This window comes from Symphalangus syndactylus, chromosome 1 (genome assembly GCF_028878055.3).
Source record: "Symphalangus syndactylus isolate Jambi chromosome 1, NHGRI_mSymSyn1-v2.1_pri, whole genome shotgun sequence".
NCBI lineage: Eukaryota > Metazoa > Chordata > Mammalia > Primates > Hylobatidae > Symphalangus > Symphalangus syndactylus.
In genome coordinates, this window is record NC_072423.2 from 98705160 (window position 1) to 98721829 (window position 16670).

Genomic DNA, 16670 nt, shown 5'->3' on the forward strand with positions numbered 1-16670 from the left:
AACCCTGGGGTGCGGGGGGTAACAGTGTGTGTCAATTTCATTTATTTCACGAAGCGCTGTTAATCAGACAGCCCATCTCAGGAGATAAACCTCGAGTATCTCTGCATCCTGTGAGAGTTTTTAAAAATTCACCGCTGGTATTTCTCTGCTCAAAACCCTGGTGGTTTTGTGCCCTTTATAAAGAATGGTTTGGTGTCTGACAGGTATGACCAAAAACCTTAAAGGTGAGAAGCCATACAGCGTCCGGCCCATTTAGATCAATTCCAGGTCAAATCACGAAGAGCTCACATTCCATAACGTGCCAGAAGCTTCCTTCCCATCCCTACGTTCACCTACAAAGGGAGGCCCACTCTTGCCAGCACACGGCCCGCTCTCAAGAAGTGTTTGTGGGATGAATGAATGATGTCACGGAGGCTCAGTCCCCGCAGCTCTGCATTCTGGGGAGCAACCTCGGAGTGCTACATCGTCACCAACCCCACTGCTTCCTCCCCTTCAGCTCCTGTACGAAGAGTGGGCGCGCTATGGAGTCTTCTATAAGTACCAGCCCATCGACCTGGTCAGGTAAGAACGTGCCACAGGCCTGCAGGAATCAAGTCCCTAGTCTGATGGCGGTCGGATAACGTCCCTGTGGGTTTCAACCGCTCTGAATGTTCAGTACCTGGGAATATGTTTGAACTCGAAGAGCTTGTGTAGGAAAACCCAAAATGTCCCTGCAGGGCTGAGAGCCTGGGCCAGCATTAGTTGAAGCAGTTTATTCAAATTCCCTGGAGGGCAGGCCCTTTTCAGTCACATTTACCATCTCCTAAATTCACTGCCTGGCCTGGCCTCACTGGGCGGCTGGAGGGGTTTCCGGCTTTGAGATGTGGAGGGGAAGGAAAGAGCTGCCTCAAATGTGGAAGGATTTCTCCTCTCCCAAGAGGATCTCTGTCCTCACAGGGCAGGAAGGAGGGGCGGACCAGGTTAGGCAACTTGCCCACCAGAGCTCGGCCGATAGAAATCCATTCAAGCCATCAAGGTGCCAACCATGCTTAATATGAGGAGCAATTGGTTTTCTCGGCACCTCCCGGCCGAGGTTCTTTCCAGTCCTTATGCTGAACAGGGCTTGGAAAGGAGCCCACAGCCTCAGGGGAAGTACGCCCACGGCCACCAGCATGGGCCATCGCACACGGAAATGCGCCCACCTTCCCAGGGCACCACAGAGAAGTGGGGGCCGGGCGTGGTGGCTCACGCCTGTAATCCCAGCACTTTGGGAGGCTGAGGCAGGTGGATTACTTGAGGTCAGGAGTTCGAGACCAGCCTGGCCAACATGGTGAAACCCCATCTCTACTCAAAATACAAAAGTTAGCTGGCAGTGGTGGCGCATGCCTATAGTCCCAGCTACTGGGGAGGCTGAGGCAGGAGAATAGCTTGAACCTGGGAGGCGGAGGTTGCAGTGAGCCAAGATCGCAGCACTGTACTGCAGCCTGGGCGACAGAGCAAGACTCCATCTCACAATAAATAAATAAATAAATAAATGCAATGGGCGTGGTGGCGGGCACCTGTAGTCCCAGCTACTTGGGAGGCTGAGGCAGGAGAATCACTTGAACCTGAGAGGCGGAAGTTGCAGTGAGCTGAGATCATGCCACTGCACTCCAGCCTGGGCAACAGGAGCAAAACTCTATCTCAAAAAAAAAAGAAGAAAAGAAAAAGAAAGAGAAGAGGCCTGGCGAGGTGTCTCACGCCTGTAATCCCAGCACTTTGGGAGGCCGAGGGGGGCGGATCACGAGGTCAGGAGATCGAGACCATCCTGGCTAACATGGTGAAACCCCGTCTCTACTAAAAATACAAAAAATGAGCCAGGCGTGGTGGCGGGCGCCTGTAGTCCCAGCTACTTGGGAGGCTGAGGCAGGAGAATGGCATGAACGCAGGAGGTGGAGCTTGTAGTGAGCCGAGATAGTGCCACTGCACTCCAGCCTGGGCAACAGAGCCAGACTCTGTCTCAAAAAAAAAAAAAAGAAAAAGAGAAGAGGGGAGGGCTTCAGAAAAGCAGAGGGCACCCCCAACCTGATGGGGCGACCCAGGACCCCACTCCCTGCTTCTCGGATGAGGGAACGAGTGCCCCCGGTTTGACTTGCTCCTTGCTAGGGAGGGCCTGTGACATGTTTCCCTGCTAGTATTGAATGACGGTGGACTTGACTCTGTTCTGCTCCCCTGGTGTAGGAAGTATTTTGGGGAGAAGATCGGCCTGTACTTCGCCTGGCTGGGCGTGTACACCCAGATGCTCATCCCTGCCTCCATCGTGGGAATCATTGTCTTCCTGTACGGATGTGCCACCATGGATGAAAACATCCCCAGGTAGGCGGCAGGCCCCACCCCCACCCCACGGCCCACCCCCACCACCCCGCGGCCCGCCCCTGCCACCCCGCGGCACACACCAGGCCGCCCTCTCCTGCCATTCCAGCTGCACAATTCATTGGGACACTGGCCTCTCACACCAATTCCTGTACCCATGAAACCTCACGCCAAGCCACGAGCCATCAGGAGGAAAGGACACGGTTCGAAGCCATCTAGGAGTCTGGGTGTCCTTCTCAGGCCCATCTGTGCTAGGCTATGTTTTATTGTTAAGAGAAAGGCATAAAAGAAACATCTGACCATTTTCATTCTTTGAAGGTTGTTATGGTTTGCTTGATCTTTTTCATTGTTGATCATTAGTGACAAGAAAGTTATCTGTTTCCTTGTGTGGCCGGGAGGTGAGGCATGAATGCTAGGGGCCTCAGTGTAGGCTGGTACTTGAGGGAGGTGAGACATGGATGCCAGAGGCCTCAGTGCAGGCTGGCACTTGCAGGAGGTGAGACATGAACGCTAGTGGCCTCGGTACAGGCTGGTGCTTGCGGGAGGTAAGCGTGAACGCTAGAGGCGTCAGTGCAGGCTGGTGCTCGCGGGAAGTGAGATGTGAACGCTAGAGGCCTCGGTGCAGGCTGGTGCTCGCGGGAGGTGAGTGTGAACGCTAGAGGCCTCAGTGCAGGCTGGTGCTCGCGGGAAGTGAGATGTGAACGCTAGAGGCCTCGGTACAGGCTGGTGCTCGCGGGAAGTGAGACGTGAACGCTAGAGGCCTCGGTGCCGGCTGGTGCTCGCGGGAAGTGAGACGTGAACGCTAGAGGCCTCGGTGCAGGCTGGTGCTCGCGGGAAGTGAGACGTGAACGCTAGAGGCCTCGGTGCAGGCTGGTGCTCGCGGGAAGTGAGACGTGAACGCTAGAGGCCTCGGTGCAGGCTGGTGCTCGCGGGAAGTGAGATGTGAACGCTAGAGGCCTCGGTGCAGGCTGGTGCTCGCGGGAAGTGAGACGTGAACGCCAGAGGCCTCGGTGCCGGCTGGTGCTCGCGGGAGGTGAGTGTGAATGCTAGAGGCCTCGGTGCAGGCTGGTGCTCGCGGGAGGTGAGTGTGAACGCTAGAGGCCTCGGTGCCGGCTGGTGCTCACAGGAGGTGAGTGTGAATGCTAGAGGCCTCGGTGCAGGCTGGTGCTCGCGGGAAGTGAGACGTGAACGCTAGAGGCCTCGGTACAGGCTGGTGCTCACGGGAAGTGAGATGTGAACGCTAGAGGCCTCGGTGCAGGCTGGTGCTCGCGGGAAGTGAGATGCGAATGCTAGAGGCCTCGGTGCAGGCTGGTGCTCCCGGGAGGTGAGACGCGAATGCTAGAGGCCTCGGTGCAGGCTGGTGCTCCCAGAAGGTGAGACGCGAATGCTAGTGGCCTCAGTGCAGGCTGGTGCTCGTGGGCTGTACAGTAGGTTCCACCTGCCCGGCTTCCTAAGGCTACCTGCTTCCCTTATCTGCATGGCCCTGGGAAATTCTGCAGGAACTGTTCCACAAGGGAGGATTGCATCCCACAGCATAGGCAGGCATCTGAATGTAGATCCAGTGTGCCTTCTGCTGTTCACCAAGGGTATGTCAGACGTCAGGGAGCTCGGAAAAGAAGGCCCAGACCTGAGACAGCCTCACCTCGCTCAGGGGCCCAGTTCCCCCACGTGACTCCAGAACAAGAGTTCAGTTTTGCCTGGTGTGGTGCACACCTGTAATCCCAACATGTTGGGAGGCTAAGGTTGGAGGATCCCTTGAGCCCGGGAGGTCGAGGCCACAGTGAGCCATGGTCTCACCACTGCCCTCCAGCCTGGGGGAACAGAGTGAGGCCCTGTTAGCCCAAAAAAAAAAAGAGTCAAGTTTTGAGAAGCTCAGCTTCAGTGTGCAGAGTCCCTCTGGTGCTTTCGTAGCTGTTTCTTAGATCTTCTGACACGAACGAACCTAAGGATAATTCCAGGCTCCCAACCTCCGGCAGGGTCTCTATGCCGACAGGCGGTGCCTTCAGTGTGCAAATCGCTCCGCCAGGGAATTGACTATAAAGGGGAATTTGGGCTGACCCTGCCCTGCAGGGGCTCGAAGTCTCAGAAAAGCCCTAAAATGTTAGTTTGGTTATTTTTCGAGCCACTCCTGCCAAGTATCTCTAAAGCAGAGGTATAGTTTAGAAAATTTATCAACCGAGCCTGTCTGTAAAGACCCAATCAGTCTTAGGAAAGAAACTGACTCTTAGCACAAAAAGACCATATCTGGTCAATTTTTGTTTAAATGATGTTTTGATACATGAATAACACCTAAAATATTCCACCACCACCCCCTCCCCCGGAATCAAAGCTCTGAGGAATCTGGCTTATCTCCCCTTTGGTGTTATTTGGTCCTAGGCAGGAGAAAGTTTTCCCTTTGTTTGCTAATATGATATGAGGTCCTGGGCACTTGGGTTTGGTTGTGGTAAAGATCAAGGTAGCCCAGACTTGGTGGGGATTGTAAGGCTGGCTTTAGGCTAAGAGCTCAAAGCCGGAGGGAAATGATGAGTGCAAGGTGAGGATTCTCCCCATGACCCCCTGGAGGAAGCCTGGGGGACCTCCATCTTCCTTCCTTCCTCCCCTTGGAGGGTGGCCTCAGCAGGGAGGCTCTGCCAGCCCAGGGGTTGGCCATGCCAGCTCGGCCCTTCCATCACATGGTCAGAAATGCAAACAGCAGTTACTCAGGAATCAGCCACTGTGGGCGGAGACGAGGCCAAGGCCAAGGCCTCTGCCCAGTAGGTGACCTGGAGTGAAGCGGGAGGTGCGTGCTCCCTGCAGCTTCCGCCCCATCCCCACCAAGCTTGCAGGGAAGCCCCAGTGTGGAGTCGCCTGCCACCCTTGCACCTCCGGTCCTCTCTGAAGAAGAGAGCTTCCTGCTGTTTGTATTTTGGCTAAAGGCGGTGAAGTGAGAGGTGGAGGGGGATTTACAATCAGCAGAAAAAGGCTTCTTGTTGGGCTGATGGTGTTTGTGTGAGAAGCTGAGGTGGGCAGGGAGGAGAGCCCAGGAGAGCGGTAGGGTACATCTTGGCCCTCCCTGTCCCCAGTCCCACCACTGTGGACTCCAGGCCACCCTCCAGGTGGTCACCGTGGCCTGGGCCACATGCTGGCGATGACGGGGATGGCCTACCACATGCCTGTTCTCTGGGACAGGGGCTCGCATTGTGCCCAACTGGGGACGTCCTGCCCTCCACCCCCCAACACACTGCTTTCTTCTGCCCTCGAGAAGCCCTCAGAAGAGAGGAGGCTTAGTGAGGGGAAGAGATAAACCCCGAAAGGCCGGCTCCTGGCTTATGTTGAAAACTCACTGCTGCTGCGAGGCACTCGGCTATTGCATAATAATGGCAACAGAGTTGGTGACCACATGATGGCCGAGGGGTGCCAGGCACTGTTCCAAGGGCCATACTCGTGTTGGTTGTTGGTTGTTTAATCCTCCTGACAACCTATTATCACAACTTCTCTTCACTATCAGCAACCCCATTCTGCAGCCAGGAAAACTAAGGCCACACGGATCACAAAATGCAAGAGCTGAGATACAAACCCAGAGCTAGCTGACCGTAGAGTGCAGGTTCTCCCACCCACCACCTGTGTGCGCCTGCCCACCCCACCTGACCCCTGCTCCCATGCACACACACACACACTTCCTCCATGCCCCAGGTCGTGGCCATGGCTGCAATGAATTGTTCTTAACCTATCTATCTTTTGTGCCAGATACATGCAGTACCTACACCCCCCCCCCACTTTTTTTTTTTTGACACAGAGTCTCACTCTGTCGCCCAGGCTGGAGTACAGTGGTGTGATCTTGGCTCACTGCAACCTCCTCCTGGGTTCAAGCGATTCTCCTGCCTCAGCCTCTCGAGTAGCTGGGATTACAGGCATATGCCACCACGCCAGGCTAATTTTTATATTTTTAGTAGAGACGGGGTTTCACCATGTTGGCCAGGCTGGTCTCAAACTCCTGACCTCAAGTGATCTGCCTGCCTCGGCCTCCCAGTGCTGGGATTACAGGCGTGAGCCACCGTGCCTGGCCCTACACCACTTTTTAATAAATGTTTAGGGACTGTACCTGAAGGAAGAGAATTGAACCGGAATGCCTATGATGCTGGGCACAGAGGAGGCCCTTCAGAGCCTTGCAGGGGACGTTTATTAAGCACCAGCGGCTGTGGACCAGGCATGGTTCTGCGCATAAGTTCAGTGTATCCAGAAAGTCAAAAAACAAACTCCCACTTCAGCGTCCTCCCAGATCACCCTCCGACCCAACCAGCCGGGGTGTGTACTTAGAGCCCAGAGCCTTGTCCAAGGCAGCAGAAAGGAGAAAATTCAAAGCAGGCCAGAGCAGGAAGGATCTTATTCTGACACCTCCTCATTTTCCAGAACAAAAAACTGAATCTGAGGCTAAAGGACTTGGCCAGGGCCACGGAGCGTACGAGTAGCCAGTTGAGGGCCCAGTTCAGGCCACCCAACTTCCACAAGGAGCCCCCCACGGCCCTTGAGCAGTAGATGAGAGCCGTGCAGTGCTTGGGCTTTGAAGATACACAGACCAGGATTCCATTCCCACTCTGCCGCGTGGCCCTGAACAAGTTACTTCCCCTCTCTGGGCTCCGGGATTGCAACAGTCCCCAGTGCTGGTCCAAGTGAGGTGGAACATCTGTGCCGGCCAGTAATGAGGCTCCTGCTCTCGCCGCCGATAGCCTGGAAGTATTGGTATTTTCTAATATTAGTGGGAGTGAGTCAGTGCTGGGGAGGAGGCACAGAGATGAGCCTCAGGCATCACAAAGATCCTCTCTCCTGGCCGCAGTGGTTGGGATCTGGCCCCAGGCTCACCTGTGCTCAGCGAAGCAGAAGCCTGCACTGAGCGGGACCCATCGTCCCTGGCAGGCCCCTCCGGCTTCCCGAGTGAGCCTACAGGGTGGGCCTCCGCTGCGCCGGGCAGCTGGGGACCTATTCCTTCCAGCCCAGCCCCCAGTCTCCCAGAGAGGAGTCTTGGGATCCCCGTTTCTCCACTCGTGTGTCCAGAGCACCTAGGCCACGTCCAAGGCAGCCGCCCCACCAGGCGGATGGAGATGCTGTGTGAACCGCAGGTAGACGGCGCCTGGCACAGAGCAATGGCCCTCGTCATCTCACCGTTTTCCAGGGCCTTATAACATAAAGACCTGGCTAGCATTTGCTATTGGCACAAGCCTTGACCGTGCCTGCTGATTAGATGGGGGCGGGCTGGGAACTCTGCCTCTCCTAGAAGTGGCTCGAGGACAGGCTGCAGAGGCTGCTGCCTCAGGGTCACCCCAGAGGTGAATGTTCCGGGGCCCATCTACCACAAAGCAGGTCTGGGTGAGTCCATCTCCAGGGCCGGCAACAGAGGTTGCGGGGCCCCATGCAAGAAGAAAATGCAGGTCCCTAGTTCAAAAATCATCGTGTGTGTGTGTGTGTGTGTGTGTATGGGGTGTGTGTGTGTGTGTGTGCGTGTGTGTTGAGATGGAGTCTCACTCTGTCACCCAGGCTGGAGTGCAGTGATGTGATCTTGGCTCACTGCAACCTCTGCCTCCAGGGTTCAAGTGATTCTTCTGCCTCAGCCTCCTGAGTAGCTGGGATCACAGGCGTGTGCCACCATGCCCAGCTAATTTTTATATTTTTAGTAGAGATGGGGTTTCACCATATTGGCCAGGCTGGTCTTGAACCCCTGACCTCAGGTGATCCGCCCGCCTTGGCCTCCCAAAGTACTGGGATTACAGGTGTGAGCCACCACGCCCAGCCCATTGTGTGTTTTAAGACAGCAACAGGGGAGCATTAAACGAAGCATGAGGCCCTGCTGTGCTCAGGGTTGGTGCAACAGCATGGGTCACATGCCCGTGAAGCTGTCCTGGATGGCAAGGAGGAACAGGGCATGGCTAAGCACCCCGCTTATGTCCACTATGGCACGGACCTGAGGGACCCTCGCCAACCCCCAGCTCGGGCCCAGCGCTTTCTCCCAGGCCAGCTCGGCACCCAGAAGGTGCTCCATCATGACCCAACGAGGCGACTCCAGGGCTACCCCCTCTCTTGCAGCATGGAGATGTGTGATCAGAGACACAATATCACCATGTGCCCGCTTTGCGACAAGACCTGCAGCTACTGGAAGATGAGCTCAGCCTGCGCCACGGCCCGTGCCAGCCACCTCTTCGACAACCCTGCCACGGTCTTCTTCTCTGTCTTCATGGCCCTCTGGGGTAAGCAGGGCTCCAGAGCGCTGGGTTTTTGGGCAGTGGTGAGTCTGAGTGGTACCTACGCTGCTTCTGTCTGTCTTCGTGAAATCATCCTCAGGCAGGGGTTGTTGGGAAAAAACATAGGGGAAAGGAGCTGGTGGAAACGACCCCTGTTTTGTGTTCAGGTTACTGGGGTCCGCACTGCATCAGGAGAGACACACAGGTTCTCCTGACCCAGCCAAGAGTCCCTTAGGAAAAGCCTAGGAGGGACGTTTTGCTCTGAGAAATCCTGACACCAGGGTGCGTTGGCCTAGGAGGGGCAGCTGATTTAGAGCAGAGAGGCCGGAGGGTCCTGCCTCCATCCCTGCTGCTGCTGGTGACCACCACACCCTAAAGGAAAGCTGACCTGGGCCAGGTCCCGGAGGCACCGTCTCTCACTAGAGCCCTCAGCATCCCTGGAGGCTTCATGTGCCCATTTACGGATAAGGAGGCGAAGGCCTAAGGGAGTTGGGAATCACCTGGGGTCACTCAGCTCCTGATTGCCACTGGGCTCCACTGCCATGCAAACCTAAGGCACTGGGCTCCCCCTCCAGGAAGATTCCCTAACCCCAGTCCTACCCGACACCCAACTCCAGCTTTTGGGGCTTGGGAGGTTGGTAAGTGGTGGCTGAATGCATTTCTACAGAGGTTTTGGGTGAGCAAGCAGGCCCGTTCTGTCCTCTGCAGCCCCGTGTCACAGCCTATGCCAGCTTTGAGATGCCCACAGTGGGCAGCCTGTGCTGAGCCATCTCCCAGGCCTGGCCCCATGCCGGGCACTTAAGCCCCCATCCTTACCTGTGAGCTCCCACCTTGTAGGAGATGGGGCCAGGCACAGAGACAGCACAGGAGGGAGTTCAGGAGGGCTTTCTGGAAGAGGTGTGAGGCCCTTCAGCTGAGTTGACATGGGTGTGGGCGAGGGAGCATTTGTGGCAGAGAGACCAGGTGTAGAGACAGAGGGGCCTCTTGGTCCCACCTCATACTCCTGCTTGGGGCAGGCTCCCGGGGCCGGAATAGCGCCGCCTCACCTGCAGCTGTACCTGCTTGGCACCGCCCTGTGTGCTCCATGGGTAGGCAAGGGGCAAACGTGGACTGAAAAGGCAATTGTTTAGCCAGTGAGGACAGAGGCCAGCCAGGTGTGGGGCTCTGTGTGGCCCTCACCTGCCAGCATGCTGATACTGAAGATCAGACCTAGGATTCAGTACCGTGCCCCATCAGTAAGCAGAGCATTGGCTAGCATTGCCAAAGCCATGCCAGCATCCTCCATGGAGAGCACCTCGAAGTATGGCCTGTGATTCTGGCTCAGGCACCTCCTGACCAAGGAGCAGCTGCTCGGGGGAGGCTGGAAATCTAGGGGAGGTTCGGAGGATGAAGGCAGAGCCGGGTCTCTGGCCTGCACAGAAGCACCCAGCAGGTTGGGCAGAGAGGGACTGAAGTGCCGGCACCCAGCTCCAGGGTCCGCATGCACCTCCCCTCTTCATCCTTATGGCGCCTCCGTTCTCTCCAGGCCCGAGCCCTGCCCCTACACAGCTTGGCAGCCTCCTTCCCTGCTCCAGAGGCTGCATTCAGGGCTGGTGTTCTCTCCCACAGTGCATAAGACAATTCCCCACAAGGCTGAGGAAGCCGATGGGTCAGGTTATCCTCTTGCTTGGCGTAGACATCCTGCAGCTGGGACTCAGGGTTTGGCTGAGCCTGTGTGATCTGCGGGTGGGTGTGCACAGTACAGCAGAGGGATGTATCAGGTGAGGTGAGAGAAGGGAGGCCTGGCCCACCCTCTGCAGCTCCTGCTCCAGCCTGGGCAGCTGGGCCGGGTCCTCTTGCCTCGGCTCACCACCACTCTATCTCGTTCCCACCCTTCCGGAGACCCGGGACAGAGGCCGCCAGCTCTGAGCATGGGTGCCAGCAAGGGTGAGAGTTGGAGCTTCTCCGTTTAGATGCTACGTGGACGGCCACCTCCCTCAAGACCCTCCTCACCCTGGAATCTTATTGGGCAGCTCCGTGTCCTTAGCAGAGTTCCCTCCACAGAGGCCTTGGCCCCGAGGCACCTCACTGCAGCCCCCACCCGCTGTGTGCCCAGCTGGAAGGGCCCGGCTGTCATGAGTGCTTCCTCCACGTGGTCGCCAGCAGCTCTGTTTCCTCATTTGGGACCCCTGGGCCTGTGCAGCCACTGAGACAGTATTTCAGGTGGTCCATAGCATGACCCACAAGTAAGTGTGACCCCTGTAGGACTGAGACAGTATTTCAGGTGGTCCATAGCATGACCCACAAGTAAGTGTGACCCCTGTAGGACTGAGCCCCCTGAGCCACTAGAAGATTGTTCAGTGCCGCCTTCTGTGGTCAGCCCTGCTGCCCCGTGTGCATTTCTACAGCCCCCCAGGGCTCAGACTCCCGCTCTGCCAGTCCCCACCTCACTGCTCTGAACCTCAGCTTCCTCATCTGCAGTATGGGGCTGCATGAGGATTAGAGGCAGCGGACGTGAGCTCTCAGCCGAGGCTTAGCACGTAGCTTACTCTAAATAGGTGGTCGCTGCCGTCTTACCACGTTGGAGCATGTGAGAACCAAAGAAAACCTACATGAGAGTGTGCGTGCGTCTGGTGTGTGGGAGGTACTCATCGGCCCATGTGTACTGAGCACGTGTGTCCCACCTGCATGAGAGTGTGCACGCGCCTGATGTGTGGGAGGTACTCATCGGCCCATGTGTACTGAGCGCAGTGTGTGTCCCACACTGTGCCGGGCCCCAGGGGAACCACGGGAAGCAAACCTGATGTATCTGCTGCTCTAAAAGCTGCAGCATAGGTTTCAAGAGAAGGCCCCATGGGAAGGGTGCGGGGCTGTGGCAGGAGCTCCAGGTGCAGGGACCAGGTGGGAGGGGTGTCAGAGCATCCGGAGAGGTCAGCGAGGACACGCTGAGAAGAACTTAGTGTGCTTGCTCGGAGGAATCAGAACCCAGTGCTGTCGGCTGCTGTGTCAAAGTGCTTTCCTGTCTTATGCTCGAGTCGGAGACCGCAAGTCTAAGAGGGAGCTCATGCAGTGATTAAGAGAGGGGTGCCATAGTGGGGGCCCAGCTCCAGGAAGGGCACCTATGGGAAGGTGTGAGAGAAGCGATTGGGAGCCTCATGGCACCCTCCCTCCCTGGCCCTGGGGCCCCTGATTTCATCCATCTGTTTCCTCTTTCCCTGCTGAAATCCCTGGGAGGAATTCATCCCTTAGACTCCCTGTAGCCACTTCTCCAAAGAAAGGGCCTCCAATGGAAAAGAGAGACTTTCGATTATTCCAAAGGACTCCACACTTTGTTTTAGCTCTCATACTATTCCCATGAGTTAAGGAGACGCTGGCGGGCTTGGCTGAGCTGGTCTCATCTGACACACAGGGTTATGAATTACAGCTCCCACATTTAACCACGAATAAAAGGCCTTTAAGGGCCCTGGAGAAAGCGGCCACCACGTCCTTCCACCCCATGCTCTGCCCATCCCTGGCATCACCTTAGGATCTGGGAGGGCACAGCTGTCTGAGAGCCCCTGGCTGGTGTTCTTCTCTACAGCAGACTCCAAAGGCACCCACTTTTGTGGGACTCTCCAAACGTCCAGTAATTCCTGGGTGCATGGAACTGGGCCTCCCTCCTCCGCAGAGAAAGAAGGACGTGGTGTTTCATTTTCTCCTTCTCCAATTACAGGCATGCCCAGTAAGCGCACGCTCCCAGGGGAAGGGAGCAGAGAGGCTGAAGGAGTCCGGATGAAGAAAGAAGCTGTCTTGGGCTGTAATTATCCCATTTTGAGCTTAACATGCTGGGCGATAAGAGGTTTCTGTGATAAGCTCCTGTTGCGGCTCTTGTTTTGGGAGCCCAAAGTGCTACGTGGCATTCTGGTCACTGCAAATTCCTTCTTCTGCGTGCCAGGGCATCACCCAGTCACGCCTTGCAGGTCACCTGTGGGAGTGCCTACTGGGCAGGCATGGGTGCCGCAGCCACAGAATGAGCCTCTCCCCCCAGGCCTCCCTCCTTCTGGGAGTTCCTGCTACAAGGCCGTCCTTTGAGAGGATGCAGGCAGCGCAGATTGGTCAACACCCTGGTTGTTTGGGGAGAAACCCACAAGGGTCTGGTCCCTCATGTGTTGGGCTGGCTAGCAGCCCTGTGGCCCCCAGACCTGTGGACCCTCCAAGAGTAGAGCGTCCAGGGCTGGCTGACCCTGCTGGAGGCTCTAGGCCTGGGCCTACTTCCCAGGGGGCAGCAGCTCTGGGCTTGTCGGTCCCCTGTGGTTCTCAAACTCGGTCCCACAGGCCTCTGCAGGATCCCGCACCAATCAAGAGGTTTAAGTGCAAGGGAGGGATGCCTGGGTACAGCATGGAAGTTGGCATCTCGTCTTAGGTGCCCATGACCCTGAGAGTGAGTGTCGTGGCTCCTGCAGCACCAGTGCCTCCCTCGCCTCACCCTGGCCTCAGTCCTGATTTAAAGGAACATAGTCCTTCGGCCGATTTCATGTTTGGGGCTTCTGCCTGGAGTTTGTTAGGGGAAGACGGGAGTTGGTCTGCTGAGGTTCGAAAGCTCAGCCAGGGCCTGCAAGCCTCTGTGAGCAAGTGAGGGCCCAGGGAGAGTCAGGAGAGGCCTTTCCTGGTGAGGTCAGGTGCCTGTCGTCGGCGTCTGCACTTGCCTGGAAGCTGCCCTCAGACACGCTCAGCTCCACCACACGAGGGTGTGGGCAGAGCAGTGTGAAGGGCAGGTCTTGCGTTCCCGGGATTTCAGTCACAGGTGGGGACAGACACGCACAGAAATCAGCACAGCCTCGAGATAAATGCAGTTGTTTCTCTTTGTGGACAAAGGCGTTCGATTTTCCAGAGGAGGCCAAGAATGGGAGCTGTGGGTGCATAGCTCGGTGTAGGGAGTGAGTTCCGGTGGTGAGCAGTGAGACACGCCGAGCTGGGCTGGCCAGGGAGGGGGTGAGCGCCCCGTGCTGGGAAAAATTCAAGCTGAGGTTGGAGGACTTCTTGCTGGGGCAACTGCAGAGCATTGGGAGGTGATGTCTATGTATGATCCAAGGCCACGTGGCTTATGGGAAGATTCCCAGGCCTTGAGCTGGTTTTTAATTTGGGGATCAAAATGTATCATAAATTTAGAATTATAAATGTAGGGTCAGCAGCATTCTGTCACTGCTGAAGTGCACGTGCCAGAGCTCCCTGTTGTTTATCACACTGTATCCGAACAGCTGAGAACCTGTCCCCATTTCACAGAGGAGGAAAGTGAGGCTCCATTGGCACAGCCAGGAACTGAAGCCACATCTCTCTGAGCCTGTCCTCGCTTCCCTGCCTGCCCCTGCCTGCCCCTGCCTGCCTCCCTGGACCCTGCGTCCATCAAGAACTATCTCCCCAACCCCCACCCCCTCCGCCGCCGTCACCACTGTCATGCTCCTTCCCTCCCTCGCCTTCCTAGAGACCTCAGCACCGGTCAGATCCCTCCCTGCCTCCCTCTCTCTGATCGTGACCCAGGAGGCTGTGACTCCCCAGCCCCCTGATGCCCCAGCTCCAGGCTGGGAAGATCCCCCCAGCAGGGCCCAGCCAGCCCTGGCGACCCACTTGACGGTTTGGCTTCACTGGATTACTCAGGCTGGCTTGGCTGTGTAGTAGGACGGTTAGATACAGTTAAGGGGTTCACAGTGCCAGCTCCGGGGCCCGGCTCAGGTTCAAATCCCAGCTCAGGCACCCGCCACCATGCCCAGCTAATTTTTCTATTTTTAGTAGTGACGGTGTTTAGCTCTTGTTGTCCAGGCTGGAGTGCAGTGGCGCAATCTCAGCTAACTGCAACCTCCGCCTCCCATGTTCGAGCAATTCTCCTGCCTCAGCCTCCCAAATAGCTGGGATTATAGCCGCCCGCCACCACACCCAGCTAATTTTTGTATTTTTAGGAGAGACAGGATTTCACCATGTTGGCCAGGCTGGTCTCGAACTCCTGACCTCAGGTGATCTGCCCATCTCAGCCTCCCAAAGTGCTGGGATTACAGGTGTGAGCCACCACACCCGGCCTGCACCAAATATTCTTTACCCAGTTAACCACTGATGGGCATCTTTGTCGATTCCATGTCTTTGCTCTCATAAATAATGCTGCAGTAAACATATGCATACATGTGTCTTTATGGTAGAACAATTAACATTCCTTTGGGCATATAAGCAGTAATGGCACTGCTGAGTTAAATGGTACTTCTGTTTTAAGTTATTTGAGAAACCTCCATCTTGAGCCCCAAATACCTGACTCTAGGCCCTACTCCGCGGACATTACTAACTGGCTCCGGCTGGCGTGTGTGCCGAACATGTGCCTTGCTTGTTCCTGACTGGATTACCTCCAACTTTTTCTCTCACCTAGAGTAGTTTCCCCGTCTGTCTCCACAGAAATACACCTTCTTCCCTTTGGGAGCTGTGCTGAGGACTGCCTCTGTGCCAGGCCCGTGGCTAAGGGCTCTGCACTGCCTCTCTCTCTAACCCCACAGCACACCAAGGCTCTGTTCTTTTCTCTGTTGAAGATGCTAAAGTGTTACCAGAAAGGGGTCTTGATCCACACCCCAGGAGAGGGTTTTTGGATCTCACAGTAAGAAAGAATTCAGGGTGAGTCCACAGTCTAAAGTGAAAGCAAGTTTATTAAGAAAGTAAAGGAGTGGCCAGGCTCAGTGACTCACGTCTGTAATCTCAGCACTTTGGGAGGCCAAGGTGGGTGGATCACCTGAGGTCAGGAGTACAAGACCAGCCTGGCCAACATGGTGAAACCCCCTCTCTACTAAAAACACAAAAAATTAGCCGAGCGTGGTGGCAGGTGCCTGTAATCCCAGCTACTCAAGAGGCTGAGGCAGGATAATCGCTTGAACCCAGGAGGCAGAGGTTGCAGTGAGCCGAGATCACACCATTGCACTCCAGCCTGGGTGACAAGAGCAAGACTCTGTCTCAAGGAAAAAAAAAAAAAGAAGAAAGAAAGAAAGTAAAGGAGTGAAAGAATGGCTACAGAATAGGGCATTCCGAAAGTCAGAGGAGGACCGTGCCTACCCTAGGTACAGTGCTTGTTTATATAGAGGATAACGAAGAAAATCTTGGGGAGATATACTCTGCTACGAGGGTTGATAAAGGATTAATTGTCTTAATTACTATATTTTGTGAGAATCAATATTATTATCTCTAAAGCAAAATTAGTAATGCTTTTGTTCTCAACATCTTGGGATATCAGGACACTCCCAAGTCTAGGTCTGTTTAGTAAACGTTATCAATCTGTTCCCTTAACGTAAACATCTAGAGGCTGGGAATGCCTCACTTGCTGGGAATGCAGCCCAGCAAGCCCCAGCCTCATTTTTCCTAGTCCTCACTCAAGATGGAGTCGCAGCAAGCCCCAGCCTCATTTTTCCTAGTCCTCACTCAAGATGGAGTCGCAGCAAGCCCCAGCCTCATTTTTCCTAGTCCTCACTCAAGATGGGAGTCGCAGCAAGCCCCAGCCTCATTTTTCATAGTCCTCACTCAAGATGGAGTCGCAGCAAGCCCCAGCCTCATTTTTCCTAGTCCTCACTCAAGATGGAGTCGCAGCAAGCCCTAGCCTCATTTTTCCTAGTCCTCACTCAAGATGGAGTCGCAGCAAGCCCTAGCCTCATTTTTCCTAGCTTCACCCAAGATGGAGTAGCCCTGGTTGGAATGTCTCCGATAGAAGCACAGAGAGGGTAAGCGACTTGCCCAAAATCACACAGCTAACAGGTCCCTAACAGACGTCTCAGATGCGCACCCCGGCCCATCTGCCTCCAAGGTTTCAGCACGTGCCCTGGTCCCACCTCTCTGTCCAAACGTTCCCCAGACCCTCATCCAGGGCCCTCTTGGGGTAGCAGAAATGTACCGTGAGCCAGTGGCAGGGGACATGTAGGTGTAGTGCTGCTGAGCGCGCCGGCCCCCACGGGCTGTGGCCGTTCATTCGGTGGCCCTGTTTCGTGAAGCCAGCTTGCCTGTTTTGCAATTCTTCACTGCATACCTAGTGCCTTGCGCCGCAAGAGCTGCGGGCCAGCCCCTTGCTAGCAGATAGCTGCATTCCCCCGACTCTGGGAGTGGGGGACTCTGTGCCTGCAGACCCCGCGGGAGGCTTTGCTGCTTGTCTCACCC

The 16670-nt window shown here is 55.8% G+C and overlaps 1 protein-coding gene across 2 annotated transcripts in view; it reads left to right on the forward strand.

The window, feature by feature from the left end:
- Positions 1–16670, forward strand: part of ANO1 (anoctamin 1) — a 205354-nt gene that overhangs the window by 134291 nt on the left and 54393 nt on the right. For both annotated transcript variants that reach the window (XM_055271279.2, XM_055271289.2), the window contains 3 exons: positions 497–561; positions 2200–2334; positions 8389–8549. In XM_055271279.2, the coding sequence (XP_055127254.2) occupies positions 497–561; positions 2200–2334; positions 8389–8549 (361 nt within the window). The remainder of the gene's footprint in view (positions 1–496; positions 562–2199; positions 2335–8388; positions 8550–16670) is intronic.